We start from the raw sequence: 18011 nt of genomic DNA on the forward strand, positions 1-18011 counted from the left end.
ACTTTTATTGATCAATTATTGCTTATTCATCAACTGTGTTGTGGGTGAGACTACGATTTCGACGTCCGCATTGGGCGCTGTTTGCTCCAATCAATTGCAGATGTAGTTTTGGCTGTGCTCAAACACACACACACACACACACACACACACAAACATGCACACACACACAAACACACACACAGCAATTCACATTTTATTTTATTTTTTGATGTTCATGCTGTGGTTAAATAAATTCTGAAGTTACTATTTACTCAGTACTTAATTATTTCACTGTGCACTTTTTACTTTTAAGTAATTTTTTGGACGACTACTTTTTACTTTTACTTGAGTCACATTATTGTCAAGTAACAGTACTCTTACTTGAGTACAATATTTGGCTACTCTAACAATACCTCCTGTATTGCTACACTTACGTTTAAGCAACGTTTTTCCTCATCAGATCAGCCAGTGTTGTATTTGTTGCACTGGTCTTTTGTATTTTCGTGTTGAGGTGCTGCGGGTCGTGGCCCTGGTTGTGGTCCCAGCGGCACCGCGAAGGCAACAAGAGCTGATCTGCTGGTACATCCTGTATTAATTAGGAAACACAGCGACAATTACCTAATCAGTTTACGGATGTTTATGTTCAATGTATTTTAAGCGATGGAGCGGTGTTAGGGATTATGCCACAACACAGAATGAAGTAACTTCAAATTCAGAAATGGCCAATAAAAACAGAAAAATACTGTACTTAATATTTTCCTGGAGGATGCATTTGGGATTAGCCATATAAATTGGTAATAGTGAAAAATGAAGTGAAAGAGACAATGATTTTAGTCAATTCTTTTCCAGAATGAGAGTGCTTAAAGATGAGGCACAGCTTGAAGCAGGCATCAGGTGCAGGTGGAGATGGGCCTGGCTCAAATTGGAGGCCAAAACAAAAAGCAAAGAAATGAGGCAAATTTCATCTAATCTTAAATTTATACATCTACATGTAGTTGAGCAAAATTGTGTATTTTGCCTTATTGTACTCTTCAGAGTCTTCCAGATTGCTAAATTTATGTTAAAATAAAAAAGAAATATCTCTGCGGGGGCCCACGGGATCCCCCGCCACCCGCCCCCCCTCCCCCCTCCCTCCCTCACTCAGATCCCCCTACAATGTTTTTTTGTTTTATTTGGTCACTTTGGTGTTTGCATGTCTGCAACTGGGATAGCACCACCCTGAACAAGATAAGTGGAAGACAATGATTGAATGGTACTTGCATGAGGACATATGGATTCATCCACAACCACCCTGACTGAGATGTGGCCCCGTCTGATATGTTGGCTCACCGTTGTCTCGTGTGGACGTAAGTGTCATTACAAGTCACAGTGGCTCCTTTCAAATGGAGATGGAATTGTTTCCTCAGATCTGAAATGTTCCTGGCACATTGATGAATGGAGGCAAGGAAACTGCTGAAAAGTGGAAAGAGAACAAGGAGCAGACACCTCCCATTCGTCACTTTTACAAGCCCATTATCATTCATTTCTTTTTCTTTCATCTGTCCATCCATGCTCTCCTCCCCATTTCTCTGGGAATGTGCCATACACTGTGATGGATCAGCACAGGAGGCAGATCAGCTATCTTCCCCATCCTACTCTCATTCCTCCATGTCTATTTCTTCTCCACCTCCATCTCCTCCTTTTTCCCAAGTATTGCAAGTTCTCTTTCTTGTTTCCCTCTTTTCTTTGCTCTGTGTGTACGCGCGTGTGTGTGTGAGACGAGTTGGTAGCATGTGTGCCTCCCAGTTCTGAGGTTCGTGGGCTTTGCATAGTCTCCCTGTCATTGCGTGGGGTTTCTCCCAGTGCACCGCCTTCCGCCCACATTCCAAAAACATAACATGCATGTTCTGGTCTTCGAAGACAAAATTGTTCTTAGGTGTGAATGGTTATTTGTCCATATATGCCCTGTGATTGGCTGGCGACCAGTCCAAGGTGTGGCTCGCCCAAAGACAGCTTGGATCGGTTCTAGCTCAAAGTAGATAGATGATATGGATGGTTTGTCTTTCACAGTTACAGGTTATAAAAAGAAAACTGTACTGAATTATTTTTGTTGGTTTTTCTCTTCCTCTTCTGCTCTCATTTCGTGTCTTCCACCTCATTTTACACTGGTCCTGATTCCCTAATCTTCTCTTCCTCCTTCCTGACCTCCAGTCTTGTTTTGCCACTAATTTTCTTATCTCTTCTTTTGACCTCTTCTCCCATTTGCTCTCTCTTTATCATCCTTTCTCTCAACAATTCCCTGATCCGCTCCCAATGTTTCCTCTCTTCCTCATCTACATCCTTGTTCCTTCTCTTGCTCCCGTCTACATCCATTTATTTTCATTTTTCTCCATTCTTCTGTCTTCCTCCTCTAATCTTCTTACATTCATTTTTTCTCCTTTTCTCCCTCCCCCCTTCACTCATCTGTCTCTTCCTCCTTTCAAATGTCCCTGTTCTCCTAATTTTCCTCCTCATTCTCCTATGCTCCGTATTTTCTCCTTACAATCCTAACTGCATACTTGTGGACTCTCTCTCTCTCTCTCTCCCTCTCTCCCTTTCTCTGTCTCACTCTCACTCTCTTTCTCTCTCTCTCTCTCTCAGCCGCGCTCTCTCCCTCTCTGCCCCTCTCTCTCTCTCACTCTCTCTCTCTCTATCTATCTCTCTCTCTGTCCCTCTCTCCTTCTTGCTCGCTCTGTGTCTCTGTCGCTCTCTTGGTCTCGCTCTCTCACCCTCTCTGTTCCTCTCTCTATATATCTATCTATCTCCCTCTCTCTCGCTCTCTCTCTCTCTCTCTCTCTCTCTGTCTGTATGCTGGGAGTCTGAGTATACGAGTGTGAATTACTGCAGAATTGCTGAATAAGTGAATGAGCGTAAAACAAAAAAACAAAAACTGACACTGGTTTACATCTACTTCTTAATGCTTCTTGTTAAAAGGTAAGTATGGTTTTATTCATTGTTTTGAGGTTGGTGGAAGGTAAAAAGTGGTGGGTGGTAGAATTGAGCAGGAGGGCACGTATGGCGTCCCTCCTTGTGGAGGATTTGCCTCCCTTGTCAAGTAGACATGGAGTGAGAGTGGTGTCTGATGCTCTGTAAACTGTAGAACAGGTTCTCCTGTCAAAGAAGAACAGATAGGACATGGGAATATAACATGCAGCATTCGGATAAACAAAACCATTGTGCCGTTTGTCAGGGAGAGGTTTAGTCCACCTGTTAATTGAGAAAGGTGAGGTTATGGACGATTAGTATACAGCTGTTTCGTCTTTATATGTGCCATCAATACATATTCAATCAATCAATCTTTATTTATATGGCAATTTTCATACTGTACATGCAATCCAACCCAAAGTGCTTTGCATGAATTAAAATCAACCCCCCCAGTCACTTGTCCAGGTCAAAAGAACTTGTAATGACATAAAGCATACACGCTCACACACATACTAGTAAGAACACCATAGCTAAGTCACCAAAGAAACATGCCTGTGAATATTGTCATTCATTCAGGTCACTTCATTCTCAGGGCCTTGAATCGATCGCAACTGGACTATTTTAACTGTCTTGGAGCACACTTTACCTCTCATCCAAGCAGGCTTCATCAGTTCATGCAACAAGGTTTAGTTAGGTCAGTCAACTTAGTCGAGGCGTCTGGAATGGATGGTTTATCTGCTGAGTTTTACAAACGTTTTGGGTCTTTGATCGGAAAATATTTTTTTGAGGTTTTTACAAGCTGTTCAGACTCTGGGACTCTACCACTGAGCTTCTTATCAGCTGTCTTGACATTGTTGCCAAAAAAGAGAGATCTTTGGTTGCTGAAGAACTGGTGACCCGTCTCTGTGTTATCGAACGATTCTAAACTAATTGCAAAGTGTCTCTCAAACAGACTTAAGGAATGTTTGGAGTTAATACTACGATAGCCAGACATATTGTGTCCCTGAATGAACAATTATGGATAATTTGTTTTAATACGCGACATCATAGACATTTCAAAGATATAAGTCTTGAACATAGTCCTGTTGTCTATTGACCAAGAGAAAGGTAGTGTCTGTGTTTATCATTTTTATCCGTTTAAAACATTTAAAAGAGTTGCCTGTGGTGAAAAGTTTATTTCATGGCATAAGCACTTACACTCCAATGCTAGTTTTCTGTTAAAGGTGGGAGGTGAACTTAGCCATCCAATTCTTGTTAAAAAGGGAATTAGGTAAGGCTGTCCTTTATCTGGTATGCTATACTCGCTGTGCAAAGAGCCTCTTTTACATCAGCTCAGGCAATGTCTTTCAGGATTTTCCTTGATCACAATCCCTCTAACTCTGTTAAACTGTCAGCAGATGCTGATGATATCACAGTTCTTGTAACATAGCAAAAATATGTAAAAAAAAAAATATATATATATATATATATATATACACACACACAGATGTGAAGACTATGAAAAAGCTTTTATCAGTCGGTCCACAGAGGGTGGAGAACAGTCTTAAAAGCCCAGCGAGACCTCCACATGGTATGGCTGTGTTGGGGAGGAACCCTTGTTTCATAACCCCTTAATATGCTGCAGGATGCTCAGCTCTGACAGTATAAGAAGAGCAATTATTAAAGCCGGACTCAGTCAGATAGCTAATTTTGTCATGTGTGTGTGTGTTCCGGGTTTTGTCTTCCCCCCTGTTTCACACACACCTGCTCCTGTGAGCATCTTCACCACCTGTGCCTCGTTCACCCTAATTACCCCTTATATTTAACCTCGTGTCTCATTCCCTCTCGTTGCCACTTCGTTGTACCTTGTCGTCGCGTTCCAGCATTCCTTGTTTCCACGTCACAGACTCACAGTAAGACTTGAACCTGTTCCGATTATCGACCTTGCCTCATGTTTTTGGATACTGTTGCCTTTCTTGGATTGCCTGCCTGTGTACTGACCTATGCCCATCTATTAAACCTCTCTTTTTGGAAACTGTCCATTTGTTTTGGAGTCGTGCATTTTTGGGTCCTATCCTCTGTTCCTTTCATGACAAATTTAGGATCAGAAGGACAGTCGAAAGCAGCTGCTACACTGTGCCACAAGACTGGTTTTACATCAACTCCAAAAAGTGTGTGTAGAAAGTGTTTCAAGAAGTGTCCACTGCACTTCCTGGTTTGTTCAGAGAGGCGCTTGAAGCAGAGTCCGCAATGGATCACCTGGTGATATGGCCTGGATTCCCATCTGTAAATGTCTGTGCTGAAGCAGAGGAGCAGATCTTGCCCTCCTGTCTTTTAAAACACCAGCACTAAGGAACTTCGCGGAGACTTCAATGAAGGTCCTGTATATGGCGTCTGTGAAGTTTCTTAACAGAGCAGCGCTAATAAGGCAGTCAAGTTGGATGGGTGCTTTGACACCAGGCTCATCTCCCAGGGGCAGCTGGAGATCTATGTACAAAACCCCCCACGAGAAATGCACTGCAGATCTACAGTGGAGTGTAGTAAATGGGGGTGTGGCCACAAATAGGAATATGGCACATATAAACCCAAATGCTGAAATTCACTCTTTCATCACCATGAAGAAGCTTTGCATCACCTTTGGCTCAGTTGTCTAGTCCCCTTTTCTCTTTACTGCAGCATTTGCTTGGTTTGGAGAAGTTGTAGAGTACAGTCTATTCATTCTTGGACCAAAGTGGCTGAGATAGATAAGGAATCAAGCGTGGAGAATGAATGTGACAAAATGGAAAGAGGATGCTCGATGGAAAAGTTTGGATGCTCGAGTCTGAGAGAACCCAGAAAAAGGACCCTTTGCGTTCTTCAGCGCCACCTTTTAGGCACCCTACCAATAGGTCACAGGTTTGTGTGCAAAAAAGTGGTACTTCACAGTTTATTAGTGACCTTTAAAACTTTTTACAATGGAATTACTACCTATATTTCCTTCCTCTTCTTCAGGTACATCCACGCCCTCTACCTGGGCGCCCAGAGTCGTTGGCACGGTGACGGTTCCCACCACCGCTTCCACTGGCGGCTGATGTTCGAGAGCGCTGACATCACTATGCTCCGCATCCTGGAGGCCTTCCTCAAGTCAGCACCGCAGCTTGTGCTGCAGCTTAGCATCATGATCCATGGAAACACTGTCCTTCCACTGCAAGGTGAGACACTCGCAGGTGATCGTTGAACCGCGAGATTCATGAGGCAGTGATATTTTGATAATCCATTGCTGTAATGGGCAACTTGCGGATGTGGCCCGCGCCCACACTCAGAGTGGCCCCTCGATAAATTTTTAAACATTTTAAGAATGGTTCCTGCACCATCAGTTTTAAGTTATATATAACACCATTTACCACAAGATGACAGACATCGCCTAGTAGCTTTTCCACAAGTCTGTCTCCATTAGAGAAGAATATAGAGACATTCATGGTTAATTTTGAGGCACTGGTTAGTCGCTAAAGGAAGCACCAACTCCTTAAAGACAAAGAAGGAGGAAATACTGGTCATTACCAGAAAGAGCACGCTATAGCCAGTTGAGATACCAGCTAATGCTAACCTTTGCTTAACAATTGAAGGAACTGACCGCCATGCTACTGTATCACACAAAGGTCACAGTTTCTTGTTAATTACCTGCAACATAAAATTTATCCGACAGTTAATGAAGCCACCCATTCACCATAATACGAGTAACATAGACCCACTCAAACAATAATGATTAACGTTCTTATTATGAAAAAAGTTCAGCATTGCATGGTGCAATGCATGCTGGGTACCGAAGAGCAGCTGATTATTGGTCGATTTCAACAAATGTACACAAATAACTGAATTTTTGATTTATTTTTTTCTGCACAAGAATGGTTGACAGTTTGTTTAAAGTGCAGGAGTGAGGTGTTGTGTCCTGTGTGTCCTCTAAAAACATGGACATATTTAATAGTGTTGCACGTGTATGGTTGCTTGGACAAGCAGCAGGACAGGGGAGAGGCAACAGGGTTCCTTCAACAAAGCAGAGTGAACCTGCAGGTCCTATACTGCACTGTGTCATACAGGTGAGTGTGTCAGCCTATTGATTTGGGGATTTTGAATGACAAGCAGCAACATAGTATAATATTAAAATCTTTGAGTGAGATGATTTTGGTGGAAAAAATGCACAAAATGAGTTCTTGCACTTATGGTTTGTGTGCTGCTCAGCAGTTTTGTGCCATCTTTGAATGGCCATTTTTATGCACGAGAGCCCTTTGCACTGGCAAAAAAAAAATAATCTAAATATGTGGTTTTCTAAAACCCTTTGCTCTTGAAGAGTGGATCTTTTATACATGCCTTTGAGCATAAACTATATTAAGATAGTCATGTACATTGGTTTAATGAAAAAAACAGACATACGGACAATGTTTTTGTCCATATTTAAAATGGCATTTTTGTCATACATCTGGTTAGGAAGTGCGCGGTCCTTTGTGGCCCCCTGGTAGCACTGACAAAAAAAATTTGACCCCCTCCATTATTTACGTTGCCCATCTCTTATCCATTGGATTCATAATCATATGTCCACTGCAAACAATATATTTTGTGTGCAGAACATGGTGGACAGTTTTATTTGGAACACGTTGATAAACAATTGTGCCGATTACACCTCTGGACATCTCAACATGGTTCCAATAATAGTATCTACAGTGAATATGAAAAGTCTACACACCAACATTGAAATGCCAGGTTTTTGTGATGTAAAAAAAAATTTGATCAAGATAAATTAATTTTAAACCTTTTTTTAACCATCAATGTGACCTGTAACCTGTACACCTCAAGTGAAAAAAAATATATTTTCGAGACGGGAAGTAAAAATACACGTGGGTGCACAAGTGTGCACATACTCTTATGGATGTGGCTGTGTTCAAAATTTAACCAATCACATTCAAACTCCTGTTAACTGGGAGTTACCTTGGCGTACCGTGGCCAAAGGTAGAACCCAGGTTGGATTTGCGCCTGTTTAGTGCTGTAAATTCTCATTACCTTAGATCAGCTTCCTCCATTTTAGCGAACCGGCTGGTTACCTAGCCAAGGCTACATAGCCGACTGGCTGTCTGCCACGCTGTGTTGGAGCAACGCTCTCCCATTCATTGTGCCGCGGTCGCCGTCCACCTCGGGAATGGCTCCTTTTCGGCTCGGTTGTGGCAATGGCTCGAACATCCTTGCAGCTCCTCAGGCAAGACTATTGGACGCCTCCTTTCGCAGAGATCATGGTGGAGGGCGAAACTGTAGCTACAATAGCGTACATAGTATTTTAAGTAAATGCGGCATGGTAGCAGTTTCAGCGCTTGTCAGAATAAAGTAGTATGTTATTCTTTGATTCATCGTGATTCAAATCAGAAAATTCTGATTAGGCGTTTTTTCTTTTTGGGCGATTAGTAAACAGCGCTACTTGTTAGATAATCCTCAAGAAGGATTTTAAAGACATTATCTAACTCAGGAAATTTGTATTCACACTTTTTAGTTGATAATTAACACTACCACCAAATATTTTGAATATTAAATATTATTCACTGGACAGAGATCATATAAAATGGTTATGTAAGGTAAATAGTAACTTAAGCTGTCAGATAATTGTAACCGATTTTAAAAGAAGGACAAAGTGGCCTCAATGGCATACTCACCTGTTAATGTGGACGGCCCCAGTGACTATATGTAATCGTATCTAATTGGACTGGACCCAAAAGCAGAGTGAGGGGGAGGGAGTAGATGAGACTAGTTTATTTAGAAGTGGTTCAGAGTTCGTGTATTCAAGGCGGGATAGTAGTCTGTAGGGATGAGTGCTGATTGGCAACAGGTGCGCAGGCAAGGTGGTAATTGCTGGGGAGAGAGCGGGGAGGGCGGGGCACTAAGCGCCACCCAAGCACCAAAATAGGAACTGCAGGGCACAGATCATGACAGCTTTATAAATAAAAAAACATATTATTATTATTATTATATAAGTTAAAACTCTACCATGCAAAGCGGAAGTCATATATCGACAACACCCAGAAACTTCTTCTTTGGGTTCAAGCTCATCTGAGACGGACTGACGCAAAGTCGAAAAGTGTGCCGTGGTCTGATGAGTCCACATTTCAGATTGTTTTTGGTAATCATGGACGTCATATCCTCCAGGGCAACGAGGAAAAGGACCGTCCGGATTGTTATGAGCGCAAAGTTCAAAAGCCAGGATCTGTATGGTGGTATGGTGGTGTGTTAGTGCCCATGACATGGGTAACTTCCACATCTGTGAAGGCACCATTAATGTTAATAGGTAAACACAGGTTTTGGAGCAACATATGCTGCCAACCAAGCAATGTCTTTTTTTTATGGACGGTCTTGCTTATTTCAGCAAGACATTGTCAAGCCACATTCTGCATGTTACAACAGCGTGGCTTCGTAGTAAAAGAGTGCAAGTATGAGACTGGCCTGCCAGCAGTTCAGACCTGTCTCCCATTGAAAATGTGTGGCGCATTCTGAAGCGCAATATATAACAACAGAGACCCCAGACTGTTGAGCAACTGAAGTCGTACATCAAGCAAGAATGGGAAGGAATTCATCCTACAAAGCTTCAACAATTAGTTTCCTCAGTTTGCAAAAATTTATTGGGTGTCGTTAAAAGGAAACGTCATGTAACACAGTGCTAAACATCCCCTTGTTTATTAGTTTGAACATTAAATATCTTGTCTTTGTACTGTATTCAATTGAATATATGTTGAAAAGGATTTAGGAATCATTGTATTGTTTCTATTTACATCTTACACAACATCCCAACTTCATTTGTATTGGGGTTTGTATATACAGTAGGTGATTTAACTTTTGTTCAAGCAGAGCCAGTGAATTATTTTTACAGCATAAAATTAAAGTTTGTAAAATTTGCAGGTCTGCTTAAGTAAATGAATCAAAATTGATTCATGGTATTTTGGAAAAGAGGTCTTTATATTCAAACGTGAACAAAGATTAGCAAGGACGAGGTTGTGGCATTTTATACAAATATTTGGAAGAGTTTTTGGCTTGCTTGATTTATCAAATACTGAAGACAGGAAGTTACTCAAAACTTCATCTTAAACATGAATTACAAGACCAAAATTGTGTTTTAAGGTGATTTAGTTGTCATGAATCTGCTGTCTCTGTGCAGGTCTGTCGGCCTCAGCGTCCCTGGTGTCGCTAGCCTGGATGATTGCGTCCTACCAGAAGGTTCTGAGGGACTCCCGTGATGACAAGCTCTCCATGTCCTACAAGGCTGTCATCGCCCAGATCCTCTGGCACCTTTTCACCATCGGGGCCAGGACTGTGGCCTTTGCCCTCTTTGCCTCCGTCTTCCAGCTCTATTTTGGAATATTCATCGTCACTCACTGGTGTGTCACAACACCACACACCACAGCAAATTCGACTCTCTCTCTCTCTCTCTCTATATATATATATATATATATATATATATATATATATATATATATGTTTAGATGAGTTTGGCAGGAAATGAGCAATGACATACTGAATGAAATGACATTTGTTCTCATGCGTCATGTTGTCGGTAGTGATTAGGGTTGAAGTACAGTACAAAATCGAGAGTGTTTCAGGTTTCCTGTCTGATGTTGCTAATAGTCAGTACAGTCAGCCAGCTTCTTGTGGTGTGTTCTAGTGCAAAACTTTGGTTCAGACTATGTGAGCCAATTACGTTAGGTGGTCTTTTACGTGTTTGATCATCATTGTGAGTGTCTAATTTTTGGTCTTTCAGGTGTATAATGACATTCTGGATCATCCAAGGTGAGACCGACTTCTGCATGTCCAAGTGGGAGGAGATCATCTACAACATGGTGGTGGGCATCATCTACATCTTCTGCTGGTTCAACGTCAAGGAGGGGCCCAGCCGCGTCCGCATGACCGTCTACTACACCGTGACATTGGCTGAGAACGTGGCGCTGACAGCCGCCTGGTACACGTACCGTGGCCCTCACACCTCCGACTCCTACGCCCTGGTGGTGGTGTGCCTGGTGGCCTGCAGCTTCGCCTTGGGGACTTTCTTCATGTTAGTCTACTACTGCTGGCTGCATCCTGATGGGCCGGTCTTGGGCACAAATTGGGGGGGCTGTGTGGATGAGGGGATAGTGAGTGCAAGTGGTGTAGTGGGTGTGATCGATGCCTGTCTCACCCCGTCCCAAGGCTCACAAACGGACATGGTGATCACCAGTCCTCCCAGGACTCTCCCCAGGACTAAAGACATGGGGGACATGGTTGCTGGGGAGCAGGATAGAGACAGGGAAAGGGATCGGGATAGTTGCCTGCCGGTTTTTCAGGTGCGCCCGTCCCCTTCATACTCCCCAGCACTCCTCCACAGGACCTCCACCTCCCAAGAGGGCCCTGTGATCAGGATCGACCTCCCAAGGAAGAGGTATCCAGCCTGGGATACCCACTTCATTGACCGCCGCCTCCGCAAGGCCATCCTACTTCTGGAGACTACATCAGCAGTCAGTCCCAGGATACAGTACAGAAGTAGCATGATGGGCAGCAAAGAGGTGCTGGAGTACGAGACTACAGTTTAAGCCGACGGGCGTTCTTCAAATGAGAAATGTAGTCTGGGATCAAGACTCAGCCAGAGACCAGTTCTCCTCCTAGGACTCCCTTGCCAGGAGAGAATTGGACAGGGAACATGGACAGTCAACTGTTTTTCATTAAAGATAAGTGTGAAAACTTGATTGTAAAATGTGAAGCGCAATCTCTGGCCAAGGCACTCATTCCGCTTGACCAGGTCCAGGTTGAAGCTCCATCCTTGAGCCAATGAGGGAATAGGAATCGGATAATCTTCGTTTAATTGAAATGCTTGTAGGTGAGAAACGTAATCTCCCATTGTGGGACAGAGAATTACAGTATTAGATTTCATCCTACATGGTCAGAATGACATAAATGAGCTGATGCATGAACATACAGTAAGCCTGAGACTGTGGAGACCCCCACCCCCTACTATTAAAGGGAGCGAGAGAGAGAATTTGAAGACTGTTTTGTCAGGGTGGTAGAATGGCACGTGGAATTGTTGTGAAGCAAAATTATATGCTGATTTTCCACAATTTAAATGTTTCCCTTAATTAAAATTTAAATGGGAAAAAAAAAAGGTCAAAACTGGGCTGCAGTATAAAAATGTCAAATATGCAGATAATTCAAAAAAAAAAAATCAGTAGATGGAGCCCAGTTTTAACTTAACATTGAGGGGACAATTCATCTTGACTATTGTCTCACCAAGTCAAGACCCAGTCCCAACTTCCCTCCAGTTGATTGCATGTCCTTCTTCTGACCTCTAAGAGCACCACACACGTCTATTGAGGTCCAGATGAAGTGTTAACGTCAAATGACCAAGGACTGATGTGACTCGAGAGCCACCTCACACTGATGTACAGTCAAGTAAATACTAATGTCAGATATAAGCTAGTAAAACACGTAGTTACTGTAGGTGACGAGTGACTCGACAGAGTCTAAATGTTCATTCAAGTTGACTTTTAGCGAGGGGTTTATAGTGGGAAACATAGTTTCCTTCCTGTTACGACATTTTTCACTTTTTATTGGGAAAGTATTGTTGAATAATCGGCAAATGGTGGGAGAGGCTCTAGCTTGCCTGTGACCCTAATGAGGACAATCGTCATAGAAAAGGGACGGATGGGTGGTTTAATTCTGATTAAAACTAAATAAATACAATTTAAAATGGTGATACACTAAAAGCAAAATGTAGTCGTTTAGGCTCACAAGTTACCATATCAAGATAGAGGGTGGATGAGTTTTTGAAGGGCAGTGTTGTTTACAAAAGAAAACCACATACCAGCCTTTTATTTGCAGATAAAGGTACACTTAGAAGTACAAGAAAGGAGATACAGCATAGCTAATTTTAGACAACAACAGTAAACAGTGACTTTAGCACAAGCGCTCGTGCCAAAGCTAAATTCAGCCACCTCTCGTACTCTAGAGAATAGCCTTCAATTCTTGATTACTTTTTTCCCTTCACGACAGACGGGAATGACAGAGACTTTTACAGAAAACCTCAATTTTCTTAGAGAATTTGCTTTTGTGATGTAATAGTATGCAAAACATACAGTACCATAAAAGTCTTAGTTCACCACTAGATCCATTGTTAATGTCTAGTTTGGTAGAAATTCACTCAATCAAGTGCAGACCTGCATCATGGCAACAAAACTGTTGACGAAACTGGAAGACAAAAAAAAAAAAAAAAGTTTTGCGTCATATAATATGTGTTGGTTTATCTCATGGTTAGTTTGCAGACGACTTCCTGGTTCATCAGGGATGATGACTAGACGGACTGTGCCATTGTGATTTTGAGGTGGTTGGTTCCCCAGATGATACCGTAGAGTAGGGGTCACCAACCTCTTTGAAACTGAGAGTTATTTCATGGCTACTGATTAAGGTGAAGGGGTACCACCAGAGTTATCAAAAGTACTGGAATTCAGTACTTAAGTAAAAGTACTGATGCTTGTGCAAAAAAACAACTCTGGTAAAAACCTTAGAATGTTTTAAAAGTAACATGCTCATTTTTAAAATGTTATGAGTAGAAAGTACAGATATTTGTGATAAAAAGTAAGGAGTAAAAGTTCAAAGTCGCCAGAAAAATAAACACTCAAGTAAAGTACAGATACCAGAAAAAAAATCTACTTAAATACAGTAACAAAGTATTTGTACTTAGTTAATTGATACCAGTTTGATACACACTTCTGAAGTAAGTAAGTATTATTGAGGGCACCATGTTGGTGAGTGGTGACCCATGCCATAGAGATTCAAACAATGAAATTAACCCTGTGTCAACATGACTGCTGTGAAACAACAGTAAAACAGCCAAGCTAGTGGTGGACTGACAGTTTTGTGCAGTACTGTATGTACTGTAGGTGTATCGGCATAATTGTGAATGAAGTTGTATTAATTCTGACTTGTTAAGCAAAGGCTTTTCTCAAAGAAGGGACTATTTGCATAAGGATGATTTCAGCCTGACACGGATGACAATATTCATTTTTGTGAGATTGTGATTTTTTTTTTGAGACATTTGTCAGTGACTATAGGATCGTACCCAAACCTCATGGCTATATTCTCCCGCCTGTTTATATAGAATACAACATGCTTGTAGTTTAAGATGTCACGGAAACACCTCCTCCATCAGCATAATGGATAGCATACACGTAGAGTGGACTGGTATACTCTTTCACGAGTAGTGAAATTATCAACATATCAACCTGTTCCCTTCCTTTCGGACCCTTGTACTCCCTCTGTGCCCATCATGCATCAATGTTGATTGAGAAGTGCTAAAAAGATTAAGAGGGCTACTTTTTTCCAGTGTAACGTGTTTCTGATACAGTGCATTCAGGAATTATTCAGACCCCCTCCGTTCTCTTTTTTTACATTTATTCTGTAGGAGCCTCGGTATAATCATTTAAGTAACTTCCTACTAATGATAAATTGGAACCGTAATTCTCAAAGTGTGGTACAAGTGCCACGAGTTACAATCAGGCTCCCTTTAACGGTACGTGAAAGAATCACTGCCCAAGTACAGTTCAGTTGTATTTAACTTAGAATTTCAATACGTTTGCATTTCATTTTTAAGAACTGATCCCTATTCAACATTTAATCAGGTATGGTTTTTAGTTAGCTTTTATGTGAAATACATTTTAATTGAATCATTATTTAAGTATTTTTTTTAAATGTTCTAATATAAACCATACAGTTGCAGTGGCTTACAATAATATTGACTATCATTTTTAGTAGTGCTACGAACGAGTCGGTTGTAATTCCAGTGAACTCGCGAGTGGGGGGAAAAAACAAACACTGAGTCAGAATTTTACTATTTGCATCAAAACAAATCAAAGAATAAGCTGTTGCCCCATCGTAATTACTTCCTTTGTTTTACGGCCGCCTTTTTGACTTACTGTGAATGCATCGTTTTTGGTGAACTTAGGCATACTACACTAATGTATTTCAATGACGGTGGTATTTGGAGACCTACTGTAAGTATATGTTTAACCACTGCAGTAGAATATTGTACAATATTAAAGGACAAAAGCAATTGTTGGAATTCCAATTGTTCTGTGATTGGCATTGTTTTTAGCATTAGTATTCCTTTTCCGTAGATGGCGGAAATCCTTGATTTGTTTTGACAGTCCCCAACAATTTGAAAGCACGATGTATCGACACCAACAGTGCTGAGGGGGGACTGGAAGAACTGAATTCATATGTGGAGTTTTCATGTTCTCTTCAGTCTCACGTGCTTGCCTAAGCTTCCTCCCACATTCCAAAAATATCCATGTTAGGTTAATTGAAAACTCTAAGTTGTGCCCGTGATTGGCTGGCAACCAGTCCTAATGAGGACATACGCGACAGAAAATCAAATCAATGGAACATAGCTTATTGTGTGAATTATTCCACTAAAATGTGATTACTTGCAATTCATTAATTTTAAAGCCTCCATATCATTTTTAAGAAAGTCTCATCACTAATTATTGCATAAATCAAGTCATTTGAATGGTTTTGAATAGAGCAGGGTGAGAAAATGAAGGGGGTGTGATTATTCTGAATGGATTGTATCCTGGCATTGAGGAAATCAATTATTTTCTCAATAATAATGTTATAAAAGATACATCCTCAGTGACCAAAATGTCCTTGGATGAGCATGCAATGTTACACTTCGAGTTTGGGAAAAAGGGGGGAACACAGGAAAACACATTCTCAGATTTTATTTTGAGCTTGACTGTCCCCCACAGACTCGAAAGTTTCAACATATTTTCTTTTCTGCTTCTGGTTGAACTCGAGCACTCCTCATGTGTCACCTCGCGTCTGAGAATGTACATAATGACAGCACAACGAGGTCACGTGACATGATGATGAGCTCGTCTCCGAGAAGAGAGCCAATCAGTGTTGTCGCCGTGGTAACACAACTCGTGGATGTTGATGGCAACGTTAATGGTGCTGCAGACGACAACTTGCTGTTGCCCCCCCCTCCCCCCACAAACCCCCACTACCCTTCCATGCCCCCATCATGTCAAACATGATAAGCTAATGTACAGAAGTTGTCGGTGGTTGAGGGCGGGCCTTTGCTCTCTAATGAACCAATTATTTTGTTTTTGCTGTGGTGATTATTATAAACTTGAGATCAAAAAAAAATATCAATCATATTCTGTTCATTGATGCAAGTGCAGTATTTATTATGTTTATTTTTGTATTTGTTTTATATCTATTTCCTATTGTTTAATCACTCAGTGGCCATATCTTTGGTATGATATGACTCATACATTCATATGTAAAAAGTAGATTTTTTTTACTCATTCCATCGATATGTACATAACAGACTGGGATGTGGGTGTGTGTGTGTGTATTGTATGTAAAGTGTGTTTGGAAGCCGGTTGATCATGCTGCATCATAATCTTCAGAGTGAAACTTTCTTGACGGTGTTATAATTCAATTTAAAAAAGGATCAAAAACTCGACAAGCTGTGCTGATAAATGTAGATGGGAACAATTACTGTAGTAAATATGGCTGAACAGCAGGCAATGTCTGTGTGTCTTCTTCAAATGACTGTATTTATGAATTGTTTATTGTAAAAACTAAAAATGATGTGCATACATTATCAGTGACTTACACAGTACCAGGAAAACTAATAAGTCTATCTCTGTCTTTTCTACCTATTTCAGTTACTTAGGTGGGGTAGACATTGTTTTTTAAAATTATAACCATGTTGAAAAACAAAATCGGCAAATGTGCGCTTACTGCTCTGATATTGTAGCACATCACACACAACAAAATATCCGCCGACAACCACGAGTCACCTGCCCCAAACCAGATGTCTGTCGTGGTAGCAAAAACAAAAAAACACCCCAGAGTCATCAGTCTGGATAATCGTTTAAGCCTGCCGCACATCGAGCGACCTACTGACCTCGCTTGCAGTGTGTGGGGTTCAGCAACTACTTTTCATGGTCGATCACTCGGCCACTGGTTTGGAATCGCCTCTCAGTCTCTTCAAAAAGCTGACTTTCAGGTGTACAAATCTAACAATAGCATGCAACCAGGACTTTATAAATGATCTGCTATTTCTCATAAACTCGTTCATAACTATATCTGGAGCTCTACTCCATCTCAACGCACTTGCAATTTGTGTTTAACAAACAAAATACAACTACGAGGAACAGTTTAACCTTCAACATCAAAATGTTATCAGTAAAACGGTATGGAAAACTGACTTGAATTCAAAAAAGGTTTGTATATAAAATAATTGGGTTTCTGGAGGGTCTGTGTGAAAAATAAACAACAAATCTTTTGGTAGCTGCCTACTTATGTCTGTGAGTAAGCCGTTCTTAATTTTGCTGAATTGAGAATTTACATCATTATTCATCTGGTTTAGCTGTCAAATACTTGAGGAGTGCCTCATTTGCATGAGATAGGACCGCCCCTCCAACCAGGCTGATTTCAATTCCTTTTTAAAAACAGGATGAAACGTGTTATCCTTGTTTTGTTTTGCTTTTTTACCATGCAGTCAGAGATATGTTATGAAGACAACTGGGAAATATCTATAATCAGGGATCAGGCCTAATATAATATTAGGGGTAGGGTTTTCTACAGTTTTATGCATAATATAGATCGTCTTCTCTCCCCTCTTCTTTGACTGGTTGATCGTGGTTGATCTCTCATCTAAGCCATTGCTGCCATCTGCTGGCGGTTTTCGGTAGAAAACAAATGCATCCCAGTTTGATCATTCCAGTGCGGGGTTGGTGCTCACCCACTCAGCCGCTGCCAAGCCATACAAATACAATCTGTTAAAGTACACGTATGTTGTGTTTTACAACAATATTTAATGATATCTATTTATAATTTAGAGTGTAACTGTGGATGAAATGTGGTACGGTAGCATGTGTTGTCAGTCCTCAATATATGTGGAACATACAGAAGGCTAAAATTACTTTTCCAAGAGGCCGCTGTCTCACACACACACACAAATAATAATAATAATAATGAAAAAAATCAATTGCAAAGCTTTCAGTCACTCACCATTGCTCTGGACTTTTGACCCTAAGTTTTTAATGTCTTCCACCCACGGTATTTCT

At 41.1% G+C, this 18011-nt stretch overlaps 1 protein-coding gene across 1 annotated transcript in view; it reads left to right on the plus strand.

Moving 5' to 3' along the window:
- Positions 1-16459, plus strand: part of LOC133486355 (XK-related protein 7-like) — a 59039-nt gene extending 42580 nt beyond the window's left edge. The window contains exons 2-4 of the mRNA XM_061791357.1: positions 5893-6092; positions 10070-10289; positions 10670-16459. Coding sequence (XP_061647341.1) covers positions 5893-6092; positions 10070-10289; positions 10670-11474 — 1225 coding nt within the window. The 3' untranslated portion in view covers positions 11475-16459. The remainder of the gene's footprint in view (positions 1-5892; positions 6093-10069; positions 10290-10669) is intronic.
- The last annotated feature ends 1552 nt before the right edge of the window (positions 16460-18011 follow it).

Source organism: Phyllopteryx taeniolatus, chromosome 1 (genome assembly GCF_024500385.1).
Source record: "Phyllopteryx taeniolatus isolate TA_2022b chromosome 1, UOR_Ptae_1.2, whole genome shotgun sequence".
In the NCBI taxonomy this organism is placed as follows: Eukaryota; Metazoa; Chordata; class Actinopteri; order Syngnathiformes; family Syngnathidae; genus Phyllopteryx; species Phyllopteryx taeniolatus.